The 19,759-nt window shown below is 40.0% G+C and overlaps 1 protein-coding gene across 3 annotated transcripts in view; it reads left to right on the top strand.

Annotated features, from left to right (window-relative positions):
• The first annotated feature begins 4,096 nt into the window (after positions 1 to 4,096).
• Positions 4,097 to 19,759, top strand: part of NREP (neuronal regeneration related protein) — a 28,517-nt gene continuing 12,854 nt past the window's right edge. The window contains exons 1-3 of one of the 3 annotated variants that reach the window (XM_090276558.1): positions 4,097 to 4,270; positions 4,634 to 4,675; positions 5,978 to 6,041. In XM_090276558.1, the coding sequence (XP_090132684.1) occupies positions 6,027 to 6,041 (15 nt within the window). In that variant the 5' untranslated portion in view covers positions 4,097 to 4,270; positions 4,634 to 4,675; positions 5,978 to 6,026. Of the gene's footprint in view, positions 4,271 to 4,392; positions 4,459 to 4,482; positions 4,508 to 4,633; positions 4,676 to 5,977; positions 6,042 to 19,759 lie in introns of those variants that run through there. The other 2 variants (XM_090276559.1, XM_090276560.1) reach the window with 2 other exon arrangements.

The raw sequence follows: 19,759 nt of genomic DNA, 5'->3' as shown, positions 1-19,759 counted from the left end.
AAAAGTTTCTTAATGATATCACTTCCTCAATTCTGCCCCTTCTCTCCTCCCCAATCCATCCTCCAAATTGCTCTAAGAATAATCATTCTAGGGAAAAAAAAATCACTTTCAGGTTAAATTTCTTCAACAGTTCTGTATTACTTTAAGTATAGAATTCAATTTCTTAACTCGAGTATGCAATAAAATTATTTCCCTTCAGTCTGATTGGTTGAACTTAGATTAAATGCTCATCTCTGGCCCATTAACAGATCCAAACAATGCAATACACTCATTGGATAAAATAATCAGGACCAACTACTTAGGGTCACCTTCCCTGGAACTTGTGGATTATATGAGGGAAGGTTCAGACCAGGACAAAATCAGGGTTTAATTAAAAAAGAGTAGGAGGAAAGAGGCAATGGGTGTTTGGCAGGTAACCAACAAAGTCTACTACAATCTGTTCCTTCGTGGAATTTACAATTTAGTGGTGAAAACAGAAAAATAAAGCCAAAGTTGCAGTGCACTGTGGTAAGGACAATTGTAGAGTTCTGCACTGAGTACACTATGAACACAAGGATTCTTCCAAAAATCAGACCAGGGGTTCAAAGAAAGTTTCCTATAGGAGGTGATACATAACCTAAGTTTTATGAAGAATGGGCAAGAGACAACACATTGAAGGGCAAAGGAGCATTCCGGCAGCAGGAATAGCGAGTGAAAAGGCCCAAGAGTCCTACAACAGAGTGACTCCGTGCAAATCTGCGCATCCATCAGGCTGACCAAAGGAGGACTAAAGATGAGGCTAAAATGAGAGGTGGGGCAGATCATAATCTGTCATATGTTTTATGCTATAAAGTGCCTATAATACATATTGCTACCATTTATGTAACACTAACTAAAATGCCCAACACTGTCCACAGTTTTACATAATATGGCACTCTATGGTACCATGGAATAAAACCCACTTGAAAAATGAAGAAACTGAGACTAAAGGGTTAACTAACTTCTCCAGGGTCACACAGACCCGGTTGTAACCGCTTTTATACACAGCCTTTTACCTGGAACTCTCTCATGGAACCTGTTACTGTAGGCAGTGACATAGACTGAAAATAAACAAAATTGTAGGAATATGTATTTGAAATGTAGTTGGATATGTGAAGACACATTTGAGAATGAAATGTGTTAGGAAGCATGAAGGAAAAGCCTGTATCTAGCATACATCATCTCCTTTCAACCAAATCCTCTGATGGACTATGGTACTCATATTAGGACTCATGATCTGTCCCTGTCCCTGCCTCTGCCCAGAATGTCTCTTCCCTTTTTTTCAATTTTCTGACTTCTGTTCATTTGCCACAAGTTTATTTAAGCATCGCCTCCTTTAGGAAAGTTTCTTCGAACCCCTGGTCTGATTTAGAAAGGAGCCGTGGAGCTCACAGTGTACCCTGTGCAGAGCCCTACAAATGTCCTTATCACTGCACTGTAACTCTGGCTTTGACTGTTTCTCCACCCCCTCATCCCAGACTATAAATTTCATGAAGATAAGGATGGTGCCTACTTCTTTTTCCTCTTTCCTAAGAAAACTTTGCTTTTGTTCAGGTCTCTGTCCCTCCTGCATTCAGCCCCCATGGCTCAAGGCAGGTCACCTCTTTCCCGTCTCAAGGAATAGATCTGGTTGTTTAAGCCAGTGATTCTCCACCAGGGGCGTTCACTCTTCAAGGAACGTTTGACAATGTCTGGACACATATTTGGTTGCCTCAACTGGGTTTCCTACTGGCATTAAGTTGGTGGAGGCCGGAGATACTGCTAAACATCTTACAGTGAACAGGACAGCCCCCTCCCCCCTCCATGTTCCTTTCACCCCACCCCTTGGCCCCATCCAAGAATTATCTTTCCAGCCCCAAACATCAACAGCGATGAGTTTGAGACACCCTGATTTCAGTCAGTGTTTCCATTACTGGGCTTCCTGACTGTTAATGGTGTAGGGATGAATGCATGCCCTAAGTTATCATTCAGATGGAAGCTAAGGATGATATTTCCTGATTGGGAAAGAGATGGACAATAAAGCCAGAAAGTTAAATTGTGGTCACGTTATGGTGGTTTCTGAGTGGAAGGCTAAGTATGGTCTTTATCCTGTAATGGAGCAGTAGGTACCATGATTAGAAAGGTATTTCAGGGGAATGGGTATCCCATGACAACCTACAGGATAGATGGGAGGGGGAAGAGCATGATAGCCAGGAGCACTATGCAGTAGCTACTGCTACAGTTCCTGAGTGAGGTGACATGGTGTGAAGTTCCTTTATGTCCCTAGAGGCTAGCTCAGTCTTCTACGAGCAGATAGACTGAAGAATGTTTCGTGAATAGTCAGATTGTAACTGTTTTTAGGGACACAGTAGTAAATAGACTGTGATTCTGACCCAGTATTCTTATTTTTTACAAAATCTATGCCATTTGTATGTCTGTGGTTACAATGAAGAAATATTAACATATAATACACCCCCAAATTCCATTTTGAAAGGACATCTTAGGTTAGGTAAGTTCTACATAAACACTGAAGTAAGTGTGTATGTATGTGTGTTGTGTATGTTTTATTGTAGAAGCAACTTTTGAACATATCTTCTTGGGGTAGACTTTTGGTGGATGTGGCAAAGTGCTCTCCTGGGTTTCTTTTCAAGTCTGACTGAGGTGAATGATGAAGATCTCAATGTTGAGGTGCCCTTGACCAGTTTGCTGGGGCTTAAAGCTTGCAGAGGCAGCCCCCAGGTGTCTGCCCTCTCCCACCTCCCTTCTTACTATCCAGACCTTCCTGCATCATTTCCCTGGCCCTGAAGGCATTAGGGAAGTTTTAAGTTTTATTTCTTCCCTTTGTTCCTAGCAAAGGCTCCAAGTTAAGGTGGTTTATTTTTTTTGCAGGAAACTGTTATGTTTTAGATTAATTCAGGGACGCTCCTAGTGGGCCCCTTAAACATAACACCCACTGGCAGTCTAATAAGTATTTGCTGCTGCTGTGGCTTTCGTAGTGTGAAAGAAGATCTACATAGTCCTAGCAACAAGCTTTTAGAGAATTTATTCTTTAGAATTAAGAGTGCAAAACATTGCTTTTTAAGGTATGCTATTTTTGTATCTCCAAATTACTAAAATCTAAAAAATAAGATATTCTATAAACACGTTTTTATACCCCCCCCTTTTCTCTCAACCATTATAATAGAAAACATTGCTTTTAGTGACTAGAAGTAAAATGTGGGTGGCAAATTTTGAAGACATCATGGTCCTTTATAAATTTTTTCTTGGCAAAGCAATTTAATTGGAAAATAATCTTTAACATCTGATACTATAAAATATCCTGTTCTGTTGGCAACAAAACCAGTTTGTTCGAGTTCATAGCAAAATTTTGGGCTATTACATTACTATGAAAAGATATTTTAAACAAGACAGATGACTTTTTTTAAAACCAGAAATGCAAAGCACTTTTTAAAAAAGCACTCTCCGATTTTAAAAAGTACTATTTCAGTGGGGCAGGGAGTGGGGAACATGCAAAATCCTTCAGGAAAGAAAGGAGAAGGGGTTACCAGGGAAGTGTGTCTTGGGCTGATCACACCAGTGGCAGCTCTTGCAGCCCGTGCACGAGTGTGTCCAAGTGTGTGCCCGAGTGTGCGCGCGCAGCCACAGGGCCTCTGGGGCCGGCCTTGGGGCTGCTTCGCCCCCGGCTTCCTCGTGGGCGGGAGCGGGGCGCGCGTACCCGGTGGGACCCACCCGGAGCCGTGCGCAAACGCGTGCGGCGCCAGATCTGTGTGTTTGTGTGTCGCTGCCGCCATTGGCACCATTTTCTGCTTCGCCCGGGACAGGAACATAAAAGGGAAGGCGGCTGCCGCCCGTCGCGTCCTCTTTCCCTCAGATGCCCTCTGCCGCAGGTTTATTATTACAGTACGGGCCGCGCCGCCTCTCACCGCGGCCCTGGCTGGCCGCCGGGCTGTGCAGCGCCCTGGCCGCCTTCACGCTTGGCGTGGCCCCAAACCGCCTCCTCCACCTCCTTATTTGTCTGAAAAGCAACCGCACGTCGAGGCGGAGAAGCCCGCCGGGGGCGGGAGAGGCAGGGCCGGGTGTGTGAGCGCTGTGCTCCGGGGGCGGAGCCGGGGCAGCCCGCCGAGCTGCGGGGCCCCTTTGTCCCCCAGGGCTCTCCCCCTCAGCGGGCGCAGCGGGGGTGACGCGGCGCGCGGGGTGCTGCGGGTGCGGGGGTCCGGGGCGCGCGCACGCTGGCCGCTCGCCGACGGGGCCCCGAGTCGCCGATTCCTGCCGAGTAAGCAGTCTGGCTCCGCCGAGGCAGCACAGTGGCAGGGAGGCTGGGGCGCTGGCGCCTCGCCAGCCCCATCAGAATTAGCTCATTGTTCACTAGCACACTAGCAGCGGGGAGCGGGCGGGAGGGAGGGAGAGTGAGAGAGACTGTCTTAGAGAGACACACACACACTCTTGAAGAGAGAGCACGAGGCAGGGAGACCTTCCCCTCCTTCTTTTTCCAAGGCTGCACTTCTTGGAAGTGAAGGCGGTTTGGGTTGTTTCCCCTACCCCCTCCTCCCTCCTTTTCCTCCACCCCTTTCCCCTCCCCCCTCCCCCAGCTGTCTTTCTAGCATGATGCCCTTTTTCATCCACATTTGTGTTTCAGGTGTAGAGAGGAGAGAGTGAACAGGGAGCGGGGCTTTTGTCTGTAAGTATATGCCATTCCCATCCCCGGCCGGGAGCGCTGCTTTCTCTTTTGTGTTGATTTCTTGCCTTTGCTCTTAGCTGGACCCTTCAACCCTGCAGAGTTCACGCTCCTTTCCTCTAAATTTTAAAGACCTGAAGTGGGTACCTTGAAGAAATTCTGGCATTTTGGTCCTGCTGCATTAAGGCTGGAATTTAAACTTGGGCTTTGAAAAAAATGCACAAGTTAAGAGGGAGAATTCTTTTGGAAAGGGGGTTGGGTTTTTTTTGTTTGTTTGTTTTTGCTTGTTGGTGTGGTTAATTTTTGTTCTTCTTGCTGATAAAGCATTGTCAGGAACTGTGTTGTTTCTTTGCATTAAATGAACTTTAGTGCATGCACCCCTCCCCCTTTTATTAAATGAATTTGTGTCCCTCCATCCTTACTCATTATTACTCTTTCAACGCTGCTGTTGCCGCCAAGGGTCTTTTGGGGCATTTCAACACTTTTTTTTCCCCTGCATTTTCTTATAAAGCAGTTGAACTTTGGGGAATGAAGGAGGGTTTAAAAATAAATGACTGCTTTTTGTTTGATGATGATAATCTGATTTGCATTTATATGTATGTATAACAACAGAAAAACTCTGCCAGCTTATGATACCCTTTTGGAGAACTTTTAGTTTCTCCATTCATCTTAATTTTTGTTATAACTTATGTGAACAAAAGAATTGTATTCGGATGACAAAGAGATTGAGAGGAAAATCACTGCAGTGTGTACATTAATGTTGATTTGGTTTAGGGAGAAGGGCATAATGGTGTATAGTCCTGACTTTTCCCCCCCAGTGTAGTTTCTTTTTTTTTTTTTTTTTAAACACGGAAGGTTATGTAATGCAGTGCCATTTCCAAAAATATCCACTCTGAGGCATTACACTACACGGTGGAAGGCTGATTCCTATTCTGCTGTCTTGATTGCAAATATACTGCCAGTAGTATGTCTGGGAACAAAGAGCAGCCAGAAAACAATCTATTTTTATCACTTGGTTCTACTTTTAAGTTGCTAAACCTTTTGAACTGCAATTTAAAAATGAACCAAATACTAAGAATAGCCCAGGACTCTGCAAAGCCAGGTACCAAGGATTCCTTTGTCCCCTATTTCAGCCTATAAACCGCTTGGAGAGCCTTTCAGAAGCCCCAGTAATAACAATAATTTGCATGTAACTTATGTTAACCACAGGAAATAGTTATTTGTCTGTAACCTCTAAAGAGGCATTTTTCATTTGCTGACCTGTGGTGAAGCGATTTGTCTACTGTATTTAAACATATTTTGCAGGTTGGTCTCCCTGGACTGAAGAAAGGGAGGGTGCAAGACCAAGACTGTTATGATTCTCAAAATGGTAAGAGTTAGTTATCAGAGGAGATTCTCAGTTTTATTCCACCTTTATTCCATATAGATATCAACCACTCACCTTCATCCCACCTCAACCCTTCATTGTTCTACCCCATCTGACCTTTAAAAGGTTCTATCTCCAGCATGTGGAAGCTTCGCAGTAGAGTAATTTATATGAATTGGATGTGGTGAATTAGAGCTTTTGATTTTCAGTCATGTTGAGTAGAAAACTGAAATTCCCTTTTCAGAAGTGAAGATTTTTTTCACTTGAACAAGAGAAACTATTCTGTTCTTAGAAGAGTGATGTGTTGTGACATGCATGGGAAGGGTGACAGCAGTAGGGCTCAAACAAAGCAGTGGGTCTTATATGAGAGAGAGCCGGAACTTACCCACAAAGTAGGAGTCTTGTGTCCAGCTAATCAAATTGCTGTAGTATCTGCTATCCTTAAGAGCAATATATATGAAGAACATGAATTTTTCTATTACTACACTGTCCGCTGTATATAAAATATAATAAGCATTATTTTTTGATGTGTAATCTTCATTTATGAGATACATCCACAGAGTTGGCGGTTGAGTATTTGTTGGCTGATTAAATAAATAATTAGATGAAATATACATTAAGTACAGCTGAATAAGTATATCAATCTTCTATGAAAAATCTCTTTGAGAAAAGTTGAACTGAAAAAAAAAATACTATGAAACTCTTCAGAGAGGTACAGCATGTTCTGTTGCAGATGTTTATACTCTTTTAAAACCCCTCTTTGTCACTTAGAATGTGTGATTTCCAAATTTACTTTTAGATTTTCCTTTTAAACGAGGGTGGATTTTAACGAATCAAAATTGAATCTCATGTACTTGATGTTTTCTTTGAGAACAACCCAAAGTATAAACTTCCAAGGAGAAAAATGAATCAGAAGCAATTAAATTAGTTCAGTTTGAATACTCTTATCAAATAGGCTCTTTATTTTTTGTGTATGCCTCACCTGTCATTTCAACAGGTGGATTTTGAAGCAGTAAATAAAATAGCTCTTGCTCAGACTTTGATAATGATCAAATTGAGAAACTTGAGGTAGAAGAGCAGAAGGGATGAGCAGAAAATTAAACTGATCAAGGGTTTTGTGCAAATGGCTCTTAACTTCATGTTAGATTCCTAATTAGCCATTGTCCCAGAGTACCAGGATGGTAATATAATGAACTAATGCAAAGTATTTTGTTGTTTTAAATTACCCTTTACTGGCCGCATCACCTTACCTTACAGCTCTTTATCCCATAACCTTACTCTCTCTGTCATCATAGATAGTTATGTCAGGTGACCAGTTTGGTTCAATATAAATATGACCGCTGACTCTGCCAAAACTAGCCCTATACATCAAATTCAAAGAGTAAAAATATCATGTTTCTGTAGTAGTGAGTGGAATGGGCTTTGTGGAAAGCAAGCATGTGTGCCAAAGCTGAGAATGAAAGTGGAAATGATTTGAATGCAGAAGAGCAAAATGGAATTATTATTACATGTTGTTAATTTCTTACAGTTGTCGTTTATGTGTGATGGCAGAATGAGAAATCGCAATTTGTTGCTCTTGGAAGGATTTTTACTCATGGAGACATTCTCACAACTTTTTGGTGATCCTTTCATCAAGATGTCAGTCCCTTTTGGCACAAACCCACTGCCTGAAATGAAACCACCGACAGTTATTGTCTGTGGGTAATTCCAAGGAACTTTCTAGCAATTCTCTTCCTCCGGGAGGTCTGAACTCTTAAAAATATTTGTACATATAATGTAAAAAAAAACAAAACAAAAAAAAGTTTTAATTGTGTTCTTTAAAAACTGATATTAGAGGTGTTTTGTACCTCCACTTTTTCCTTTTTGGCAAAATGAAGTTATTTTCTTTCCTTAATTAAAACTGAAATTATTTTGCTGATCTGTAACTGGCTTAAAGATTTATCCCACATTCAATAGAAACTACTGCTAGGCCACCTCTAGATAATATATAAACGCCCTTTCCATTAAACATGTTCTCACATTTACATAATTTAAAACACTAAAGAGGATCTAATGTCAGTGTACTTAGCCTATTCAGTGATGTGTTTATTCCAAATACAAATTTATTTATGTATTATTGCTCAGTAATATATATTTTTTATTTTTTCATTATATTTTATTGATTATGCTATTACAGTCCCAATTTTTCCCCCTTTACCCCTCCCAAATGCAAATTTATAACCAGCTCATTCCACTAAAAGAAATTAACTGGTAGTCTCCAGAATTCAAAACAGAGTGATTCAGTATCTAGACATTTTACATACCCTAAAATGATAATATTTCACAACAGTAATTTAAAGATTCACTCATGAATCCTAGAATGCGTTTTGTATTATCAAAAAAAAAAAAATACAACCACTTTGTTAACTCTCAAAGTCACTAATCACATTGTATACTATATATGGGACCCTTTAAGCACAGCTCCAGGGAGCACCATTTACATAGATTACAATGCACTTGGGATTGTGCAACTCAGGAGTGCTCTTAAAAGTTTTAATTTTGGGTATAGTTTTCCATGTCTTGGTTGAACAGAATGTTCTTTTCAATATCTCATTCCCCAGCTTTTTAAGTTTTTTAGTAAACATGCCTTTTTCTGTTTGCCCTTTAAAAAAAAATGCAATTAACAGGATATTGGGAGTCTACAGAGATCTTCAGTGTTTATTTAATTTATATTTGGCTTTTTGCTAAATTTTAATTTCTAAGATTATGTTTTGTATAGGTCCTTGGTATTTATTTAGGTGTTTTATTTTAAAGGTACTTGTTTTTGCTACTCAGTGAGAAGAAAATACTTCAGAATACACAGATGGTCTTCTTGAATAGTTTGAAAAAAAAATAATTATTTAATCCAATGTCAATGTTAAGTTCTGATTTTCAACATGCCTACCTCTGTCCAGTGAACTTGGCTCTGAGTATGTGTGTGCCATGGACTCACAGTGGCATAAATCATGGGCTTGTTATGCTTTAACAGGGACCTAGGAATTGGAACAATGTAAGTTCTCTTTAAGGGTGATGCTGAGCTTTTAAAAAAGATGAGTTGACTCCATTGTATGGTTCATAGAGCTCTGCTTTCTGTAGTCTGTGAAGTGGCATTCATGGTTTTACAAGGAGACTCTTTGAATAATCTCTCCTTTAAAATACGGTTTTCCTGTTTAAAGAAGAAGACAAAGATTGAGGAGGGATGTGGTCCTATTGGTAGCTGTGTTTTAGAATGTAAATTTGCAAGTTGCTCACAGTGATTCTTGATTGTGGAGATGCTGAAGAGTACCTAGAGGGTAATTTTATATGGTACTATCTTCTCTTTTACCAGGCCTTTCAGCACACTGTAAGGGGGAGGATTGGGAATTGTTTGGGGGAATTAGGACAGTAGGGATGGTCTATCTGGGTTTAACCTCAGTCCAGCTTCCTTTTGAGATACATAGATAATTCAGGCAGAAGGTATATTAGCAGAAATCTAGGAGTCAATACCTATTCAAAGTATCATTCTATTTTAAACCGATACAGTCCTTAACTTGTATGTAAATCAGATCATCATAAATACACTGAAGGCATTCACTTTATTTTAAATCCTAGGATGAATACTTTTAAATAGAAAAATAGACTTCTAAAATATGAATATTTTACTAACTAAATGAGGAACCTCCAGATTTCTAGTTTTGTACATTAAATATTCATCTACCTTAGGAGCCTTGGAGTGAAATACTGTGACTTCTTTGGTTTTGCACATATTTTACTTAGTGCTGTTTCTGATTGGAAAGTCTTTTAAGGTCTTATCCTCACAGGGAAAGTGAAATGGAGGGTTGAGATGATTATCTGAATAATTATGTTAAAAAAAAAACTTGATTTCGTCTGATTCGTTTTGGTTATTTAAAATATTGCTGGAGTGATATAGGAGTGGGAAGGACTTGCCTGAATTATTTGAATAATTCCTTTGTTATACTGGAAAAGAGTAGGGACAAAGAAATTTTATCAGTAAATCCAATTAGAATATACCAGAGGAAAATGTATTCAGTGTGCTTGGACTGTGTTATCTTGGTTGATAAAGATATATTTAAAGATTCCAATGTTAAACTTCTCCTTTGCTTTGGACTGGAAAACAAGTTAACCATAAATCCCAGCCCATATCTGTAGAAATTATGGCCACTAAAAATATTATTTATTGGGTCTAAATTTACCTGAAATCGGTATTTCTAGACATATTTTACACCTAGGAATAGCTTCAAGAATTTCTCATCTCAGTGGTTCAAAGAGTAGCAGTGACTCTGAAATTGATCTACTAGTGCATGACAAGTATTGGCTCTAATGATTTAGGATTTAAGCATTAGCATGGCTCTCAAGTAAATTCTAAATATCAATTCAGTTATTAGTAGCAATGACTTGGTATTAACCTGGATATAACACTAGATTATATCCTTTTGCATTATCTTTTGGTTGGATCATATGCATTTTTTTTCCTTGACCAACTAAATTATAGGCACCAAGAGGGTTTATAATGTTTGTATACAGTGCTTAATAAAGCTTTAAATATATGTTAGAAGGCCAGTAACTATCTGGTCTGTGCAAACTAATGTATATTAAATTGGACTTCTTTTATTTATTGCGAATAGCTTAATCATGTTTAGTTTGGGTGAACTAGAAGTCATGTGTATCCTTATCTTCTTCTGAAAAATCTAAGAAGTTGACCTGAATATATTTTAGTTTTCACAATAAATCATTTTCCATAATTTATTAAGAGAAGGAAAAAATGCATAAAGAGCCATAAAGCCACTTGCCAAAAGAGAGTGGCTTTCAGTTGCTTTCTTTTACCAGTTTTTCATGCCACACTCTGAGCAACCTGGTGAGATTAGCTCTCTAGGTTTGGTCAGGCTGTGGGACTCAGAGCTCACTGCAGCTTTTCCTGCAACCATGAAAGGCCCCTCCAGGATCCAGGGGGAGCTTTGCTCCCAGAATTGGAAATTTAAAGCCCTCACTTACTTCCAACATAATCCGATTCTGTGATATTTTAAAAGTAATCCCAAGAACATGAAAATGCCGTGTCTGAAAGTATTGAAGAGACTAAGAAGAGTTAGCAGTAGATCTGTGCCTCTACGTATCCCCATGTCGATTGAATGAGGTTTCTTATTTATTTTTTTGAGCATTTTATTTGTGTTTAGTTCTTTACCTTATAGAAAGTGCACACTTGCCCTATGCCTTCAGTGAGTTTATATTTTAGTTGTGGAAGGAAGACTAACCTGCATGACGAACTTAACAACATAATGCAGTATAATTTAGAAGAGTTCTTGGGGACTGGGGACTAGGGTTTCTAGGGGAACACCTTTTCTTAAGGTTGTAGAAACTGAGCTAGACCTAGAGATGGCAAATATATGGCCTGTGTGTCACCACTAACTCCTGCCACAGCTGTGGCAGACACTGCTAATCAACCTTGACAGTCATTCTTATTATTCAGCCTGAATGTGATCGCAAAATCTTCAGTATGATGTACCATTAACAACCAATTGGAGTTGGCAGAAATTTTGAAACCTAGAAGTGTGCTATTTGCTCCTTGAGAGCAGGTACTATGTCTTCTTAAACTTTTTGTCCTTAGGGCTTAGTGCCAGCCCTTAAAAATATTGGGTGAATGAAGAATTGAGATTATTTGAGTAGATTTAGGTAAGAGAGAAGCACATTCCAGAAAAAGGGAATACATTAGGTATGCTTGTGAGAGTGAACATAATTCATTTCCACTTCAGTAGGGAATGTCCTTGTCCACTTAGGGCCTTTTGCTATCAAGGACAGAGCTCACAAACTAGACCTAGAAGTCAAGGACTTGATGTGCTAAGCCATAGGCAGCCACTGATCAGGCCTCTTAGAGATGGCCTGAGGCTTTCCCTCAGGTTCCATCCTGGATCAGGTCCTTTGCCTTTTGATTGTGCCCAACAGGAAAGAACACACACACTCACATTTTCTGGTTAAATGTAAGTTTGTTTTATTGCTCCTCTCGCTCCCCTTGGACTTGGGTGGAGTGGTGGAGAGAAGAGAAGGAAGGTCCCTAGCAAGAAGGACTTGGGAAAGAAGAAAGGGGCACAGTTAACCTGTCTGTTTGTTTGAGAAAGTGACAGCACTTCCATTGGCAAATCCCAGCAGTTCAAAGATGTCCACTTGGCCAGGGACGGTGTTGCTCTGTGCCAGCCGCCCAAAAGGAGGCACTGTCCTTCGTTCTGTGTGGCCCACTGGGTGTAGCCACGTGCTAATCAGTTGTAACCACATGTACTCAGCTGGTCCTCCCTCCACTTCTTCCTGGTTAGCCAGATACACTTCTTCAGAATTCAAGCCAGCACTTACATCATCATCATAAAATTGTTTACAATCTGAGTCCTACAGGCTGATACTAATTTAGTCAGTAGTCGGGTGACCATCTAAAGGGACTCTCATCACATGATATGCAAAAGTTGGGGAAAGCCAAGAACAAGAGGATTTTTCTGGAATTCCTGGATATAGCACAGACTCCTACCTTAGAATGTATCAGCTGCGGGATTGTCAAAATGATTTTGTTAGCTCTTTTAGCCCCTTTAGATGAGGTTGACTTATCACTGAGTCTCTCAATAAAAGTGACATAGGTAAGCATTTCTCTGAATTCTTTCTACTTACTCCCACTTCATACTTTCAAATATTTTTTTTCCCACTGCTGTGTTTAGGCTTTCATTAATTTAATTTTTGTGGCTGGGCAGCCATGCCAGGAACTATGTGAACTAATACTTTATTTCTAGCCAGGATAGACTATATTTTCTTGGAAGAAGAAGGCCACTTGTTATTCTAATGTGCCCCAGGAGTCCCTCCTTCTGCGCCTCTGCTTACTCAGTCCTAGAAAGAATGCTCCTCTTGACAAAATAAAGCTGTTCTTCCAGACAGAATTTAAATAATAACTCTTTTATGAAACTCACCCCAGTACATCCAGGAGGAATACAGTAGTCTCATGCTCCTGTGTACACTCATCACACCACATTCTACCTGTAGCTGCCTTTTTTCTGTAGCATTTTTCTACCCTCCAAGATTGGAAACTTGAAACAAGAAAATTGACCCTTAGTAACTCAGCATCATCCCTTTCTTTGGTAGCAGTTGAGGTTGTGAAGCCTTATTTTTTTTCCCTTTTCCTCTATCAGCAGGATGGTGACTTTAGTTGTGGAAAAGTTTCATCATTGAGAAGAAATCTAGAGCAGCTAGTGAAGTTGATTGCCCTTTTCTTTCTACAAAGTGGAAGGAAACTGTAGCCTTCATTGACATGCTATGCTCTGATGGGACCTTGGGACAGATCCCATGTCCGTGAACCAGTCTGATAGCTGCTCCAGTGCCTATGCAGGATCTGGCACATCCTTAGTGATAATAAATGTCTGTGGCATGAATGGATGAGTTAATGTTCATAGATACAGGGAGATCTGGGTGTTTTCTGAGCAGAAGCAGGTGGCTTGCCTTGAGATTTATAACTAGTAACTACCCCACACTTTGCAGAGTTGTGATATTCAGATCATAAAATACATTAAAACACAGATTATGAATTTGCTACTGAAAAGTCCCTCTCACCAAACATTTTCAGAAGGCTCAGTGTTAGGGAGGTAAAAGTGGTGGTGGGGGCAGTTGGGTGAAATCTAAATGCACTACTAAAACAACTCCTAACTTCTGGGCTCCCTTCTTTTATACTTGTTTAGACCAAAGAGGTCCTGAGAGAATCCACACAATTAGTTTGGTCTGGTCTGCTGGAAGAGGAATCTCATTTTAGAGGTAGATTCGCACGTCCGAAACATTGGTTGTGGAGCACCGTTTTTCATGAGGTTCTAAATGGTGTTTTTCCAGCATTTCCGTAGTCTCTGTCTCTCAGCAGTCTGAATGAGGTGTTCATGACAGGAGAGCGTAATTTGCTCTGGTTCCACAAGGTAATGAAATCTTCATAAATAAAATTGTTGCCTTTTATTACCTTGGAATTGTTTCCAATCTGAGCTTTTTGCCTTAAAAGTGTTGTGATTGTCTAGCTGGAGTGGTTTTAAACCCTTGGTTGTAGACTGCTCTTTCAGCGTTCATCCTTACTTTCATGGACTAAAATACAAATACAACACGTGTTCAGAAAGGAGGAGGAGGAGATACATAAGAAAATGTGGCCAATGAAAGGAAGGTCTGTTTGCCCCTTTTAAGCTGAAGTGGGGAACCAGAGCCATTGATTGGAAAGAAAGGGAGAAGAGCTGAATAGTGGTTGCCAGTAAAAAGACGAGCCAAAGACTCATACCAATAAGTAATTAAAACAAGAGGGAGATTCATAATGTGCACGGAAGCTTTGGCGTGGTTGCTGGTTCTAGCATTTCTCCCTTCTCCACTCCAGCCCTTACTCAGATCACCATCGCACACCACTGTCCTTTGATGACTGGGGCAGGTAACAGCCTTCCTGTCTGAATCGTGTTTGATTCCATTCCAGTAGGGAAAAGTACTGCATCCAGGGGCTGAACAGGGAGAAATTGACACAAGCCGTGCTTAAAATGGGTCCAGGCATTTTGAGGACGTTTTTGTTGGATAAAGTCAGTGTCAGACACAGAAGCTGTTCTTGGACAGGAAAGAGTAGAAATTAAGAGAAGATACTGCATCTTTGGCAGTCAACATTCAAAACTGTCAAGGAAAAACGAGAGTCAGTACTTAAATGGATAAAATGTATTGACTAAGATACTTATAAGCATGACCCCAAGTAAAGGAGTGTTACTAAGTACTTTCCCAAGATATCCTGTTTTATGCCCTTCACGATGTCATGGTAGAGAAAGTTACCTCAAACACTTATTGGGACCATGATCTCAGAGTCTGCTCTTTGCACATTTTCCAGACAGTTGCTGAATCTCAGTAGCAGTCAGTGTGCATGTGGGTATGACTGTGGCAACACAAGGCTGAACACTTAGCCCAGTGCCTGCTGCATTTCAGGGATTCAGTACGGGCTGAAAGAATGAATTCTGGGCAGGAAATGGACCCACTATTTGAAACAGGCAGTATCAGGGACTTTAGTTGCATAGGTAAGAATTAGAATTTGAAAATATGAGTTCATTAACTAGCCCACTGCTTTCCTGAATAATAGATGTCCCAGGATTTGGTGGCTTATTTGTAAAAAACTGTTTTGAAAAAAAAAAATGTCTTCTTTGCTACTTTAGTACTTCCAGCCCAAACAAATGGGACATACTCTTTGAGAAGGTGTTCGTGCTATGGGATTGAAAACTGATCAAAAACTCAATATGCCATAGAAAGTAAGTACTTAGTAAATATTTCTTAATTGGCTGATTGGATAATTGAGTTTATATACCCAACCAGTTCAGTTAATAAAACATGAGAAATTCTGTCCACATCTTCACTGAGCCTTTCTCATCTTTATAACTTGGGTCCTCGTTTACCAGGATTTGACTCTTTCTGAAGCCTGGAGGCTCTGGACCATAGCTGAGCCTCCATTTCATGCTGCCTCATGGAGCCTTGGGTCTAATTTTACATCATGAAATGCCCCTGGCCTTGGATATTTTGCTCACTTCTTGATAATAGAATCTCAAATTGTTCTGATCTTGTTACTGAGGTCTGGGAGCCAAGTCTCCACATCTTTTCATTTTATCTTCATTAAGCCCTTCTTTTGTTTTTTTTAATGAGGACTGCTTTTTAAACTTTAATTTTATTATATGAAGTTTAACTGTCTACAATGTCACAATCAATTCAATCAGAAATTCAATTAAATTTGCTCTTTGGCATCATAGAAATAACTCATCTGATAATTAATGTGAATTTTTACAAAATTGATCAGGTGTTCTCATGTTGTTTGGACAAAGCCATAGGGACACCACAACTTTGTGACTGAATGCAGTACTCTAAGGATCAAACACGATTTACCTTGTTATCTTCTATTTGGTACCTTTGCGATAGTAATTACTAATAATTGGCTTGTTACTCCATCTCCATCTTTCCATTTTTCTGTCTTTAGAACTGTCTGCATTTCTACCACATTAATTAAAAGTTTCCAAATGGAGTCAGGTTAAATTTGTTTTTCATTCTGAATTACCATTCTTAGTTTACATACTTCCTCTCTGGTCTAAGAAGTTTTTATGTTCCTCCTCTTCAACTTGGATCATTTTATATTTGTATGTAGTATATGGTTTGTATTTGTGCAGATCATTGATAAAGATAAGATTTTAATTTTCCTCTAATTAAGCAGTTTGTTTTAAATTAACTGAAATGTTGAAAAGCAAACTTACAGTGAAGATTTTTGCAAATGCGTCTGATGAAAGAAAGATATTCTGAACGGGATTGTCCATTGTTAGGCCATCTGAGAGGTTGTTTGAGTGTTCATTTGGGGGATATGTTAAAACAATTTAGTTTCTCAGCACATGCCTTTTGTAATTAGATGCAATGATTGCTAGATATATGTATTGTGCTGAACATTTCCTTTCAGGGAAAATTGAAAAAAAAAACAAAACAAAACTGTGATCACTAGTTTAATTACATCCGAAGTCCTAATGTACCTAAGCCAAAATTGCTGCTCTTTCCTCAACAACGAGAACACATAGGCAATGCAGAGCAAGCCCTCTGTGCCCTCAAACAGTGCTATTTTTTAAGGTAAGTTACTTTTGGAGGGCGGCTATTTATCAGAAACACAGGCAGCACAGAGCAACATATGTTCTTGAGAAAATTACTCTTGACAGTAGGTGTCAGAAATCCACCTAAATTTCATCACAAGGGCACTAAGCGAAGATGCTCAATACCTACTTGCAGGATTGAAAACAGGCCCCATCACTCAGGGAGCCTCATGGCATCACTCCAGGTGGCTTTGGGAAAATAGCAGAGAAGACGATATTGACGGGATGTGTTCTATGAGAGGAGAGGCTGGGCTTGCATCCTTCTATGAGAGGAGAGGCTGGGCTTGCATCCTGTCTTCCCCGTTTCTTGGCTTTGTGACCTTGGACAGGCTCCCTGACGCTCTCTCTCTCTCAGCATTCTCATCCAGAGAGTGGTGAGGAGGAGAATAGTGGTAGTTAACCCAGATGCAGGTACCTGACCCTGTTGCTAGCACTTTACATGTACTGATGCATTTCATCCTTGAAACAGCACTATACGGATTAAATGAGTGTGCCTGGAAAACATTCCTAAAATTAAAAAAAAAAAAAGAAAATGTTATAATGAACTCTGTATGCATTTCCACAAAAACTGTGGTTCCCAAATTTATATATTCTGCTTATGTAGGTTCCAACAAGTCCCACATGCTGTTCATAGCTCTCTTCCTTTGGACAAGCATAGTTTTGATGATTGGTTTACGATGGAAGAAAGATGAGTTTGAAGTACTCTCGTCGGAGAATGCAGTCAGGACTTTGAATGAAGGTCCGAGTTTCCATTTCCATCTTTTTCATGTCGATTTGAGTGTATGAGCCCCTTTCCAGGGAACTTAGCCTCCTGGGTTGGCATGCCTTTTGCCGTTATCTTCACAACTCCTGAGGTATTTGTTTCTTCCCTTACTCCCAGCCCTGAAACATCGTACTGATTTGGCCTGGTGGCCCCCGCTTAGGTCTTCTCTGCTTCCCAGACTACTGCCTGGCCGAGCCCTCATCTGAGAGAGAGAAGCCTTCGACTGAAATGGACTATGCTCCACCCACTGGGGTTGAAAATCCAGGTGGTGCACAGGGGCACATCCATCCTAATCTTTTTCTATTCCTCTTGTACTTTCAGTTTTTGCCAGTTTTCTTAGAGGACACATTATTGAAAGTCTTCTAGTAGCCTCTTTGTGACCCTAGTACTTAGGGCATGGGACTACAGTATTCCCTCACTTATCGCGGGTATTACATTCTAGACACCCCCTCTCCCCCCGCAATAGGTGAAAATCCGCGAAGTAGGAACTTTACATTTGTTTTAGTATTTATATATATTTTAAGGCTTTATAAACCCTTCCCACACACTTATAAACCGTTCCCAGTCCCTTATTAACCTTTTTCACACTTTTATAAACATTACTTATGTTCTTAAACATATTCTACACTCTTAAACCTACATAACTTTAACATACATATACAGTACCACAAAATCCCACGATATAGCGAAAAACCCAATAAATAATTATTATATTTTTTAAAATCCTGCAATACAGTGAGGCCGTGATATAGAGAGGGACTACTGTACAAAGATCTGGTAGTGTTTTTCTTTTTTTAAAGGCAAACTTAGGAGATCACCAACTAGACTCGATTTAAACCCGTTTTAAATACATCCTCCCACAATAGAAACCACTTTCCCTCCAAATTCAGTTATCAGTTCTGATGCTGTTGTTGAAGAGCAAGCACTCTTTACTGTAAATGACTGAGGCAGTGTAAGAGAAGCGGTGAACTGCGGGATGGCTCCTGCCAGGTGCTGAGTGAGGGGCGGGCAGCTGCCTGCAGGAGAAGGTGCACCATGGAAAGCGGGTAGAGCTTCCAGTGCAATGAGCACCTGGGAGAAAAGGCACACTTTCTGGAAAGCTCAGTCCTGTCCGTGTCAGCAAGAGGAATGTTCTAAAATGTCTTCAAACTTCTTGAAAACAACTGGTTGTCCGATCATTCACACAAAGAAAATTTCTAAATCCTTATGTCTAGATAAATACATACCTCACTCACCTTTGATTGAGGGCTTTAACAAACGAAATCTGATTTTTGAAGACTAATTTTTCCATGTTGTTGGTGACATTTTTCATAAGATTTTAATAGATAGTACAGTCATTTCAGACCAAGAGGAAAGAAAAAATAGTATTCTTGGTGAGTAGGAATCAGACTTTTATAGTTATTTGTAGGTGAAACCAAGGATACTTAAAATTATTCAAACCAGCTAATAAAAGCAAGTCTAGATGTTTCCTATTAACCTTGGAATGTGCTTGGAAAAAGTCCTGCTAACTCCAGATGTCTAGTATTGGAAAGCATATCAACAGCATTACTCTCATTTGTGGTGAAGAATGTGGTTCAGAAATTTAAAGTGCAGCTTGGTATATGAGGGTACAGTAGTTCTTTTTTCTTTCCTCCTTCCCTCTTTCTTTTATCTTAAAAATAGGAGAAATATCGCAATGTAGTGTTTTTAATTTCTTGATTACAATTAAAACCAATTTATATCAAGGAATAAGGTGGTCCAGACTTAGAACTCAGATGTGTTAAGTAAATATTTACTCTGGTTCCACTCCAAGGAGGTTGAAGATTTTATTAACATATTTGTTGAGGTCAGGAAGGCAAGGGAAAGCTTATGCTGTGCTTAAATGCCTGAGGGGCTTTGTTCTTTTCTTTTCCTTTTGCTGCTAGTTAACAAAAGCCAGTATTTTTTTCCTGCTGAAAAGAGCAAATATCTTATTTTGTGGCTTTTACTTTTTATTGTTCATTCACAAACTGCTTAATCTCAAACCAGAGCTTTAAAAAGCTGCTTTATTTTTCGTCTGAAAAAAGTCTTCTTAGATATCCCTAATGAGGTTTCCTTCCAAGCTTTATTCTTGTGCTTTTCTTCCGGGTTCCTCTGGGCTGTTATCAGCTCTTTGTACTTTGTTTTGTCTTCATTACTGAAAAGAAAAGTTGCCCATTAAAAGTCGAGATTTGAAGTGTTGAACTTGATTCCTTGAGTCCAGTCCACAGTTTGGCTCTGATTACTGTACCAGGCTGACCTCTAGCCCAGGGGAGGGTTTCTTGGCAGAAATCTGAGAATTCCTCGAT

This window comes from Furipterus horrens, unplaced genomic scaffold (assembly GCF_987537825.1).
Source record: "Furipterus horrens unplaced genomic scaffold, mFurHor1.1.pri manual_scaffold_5, whole genome shotgun sequence".
Taxonomy (NCBI): domain Eukaryota; kingdom Metazoa; phylum Chordata; class Mammalia; order Chiroptera; family Furipteridae; genus Furipterus; species Furipterus horrens.
This window is presented reverse-complemented; position numbering and strand designations above follow the sequence as displayed.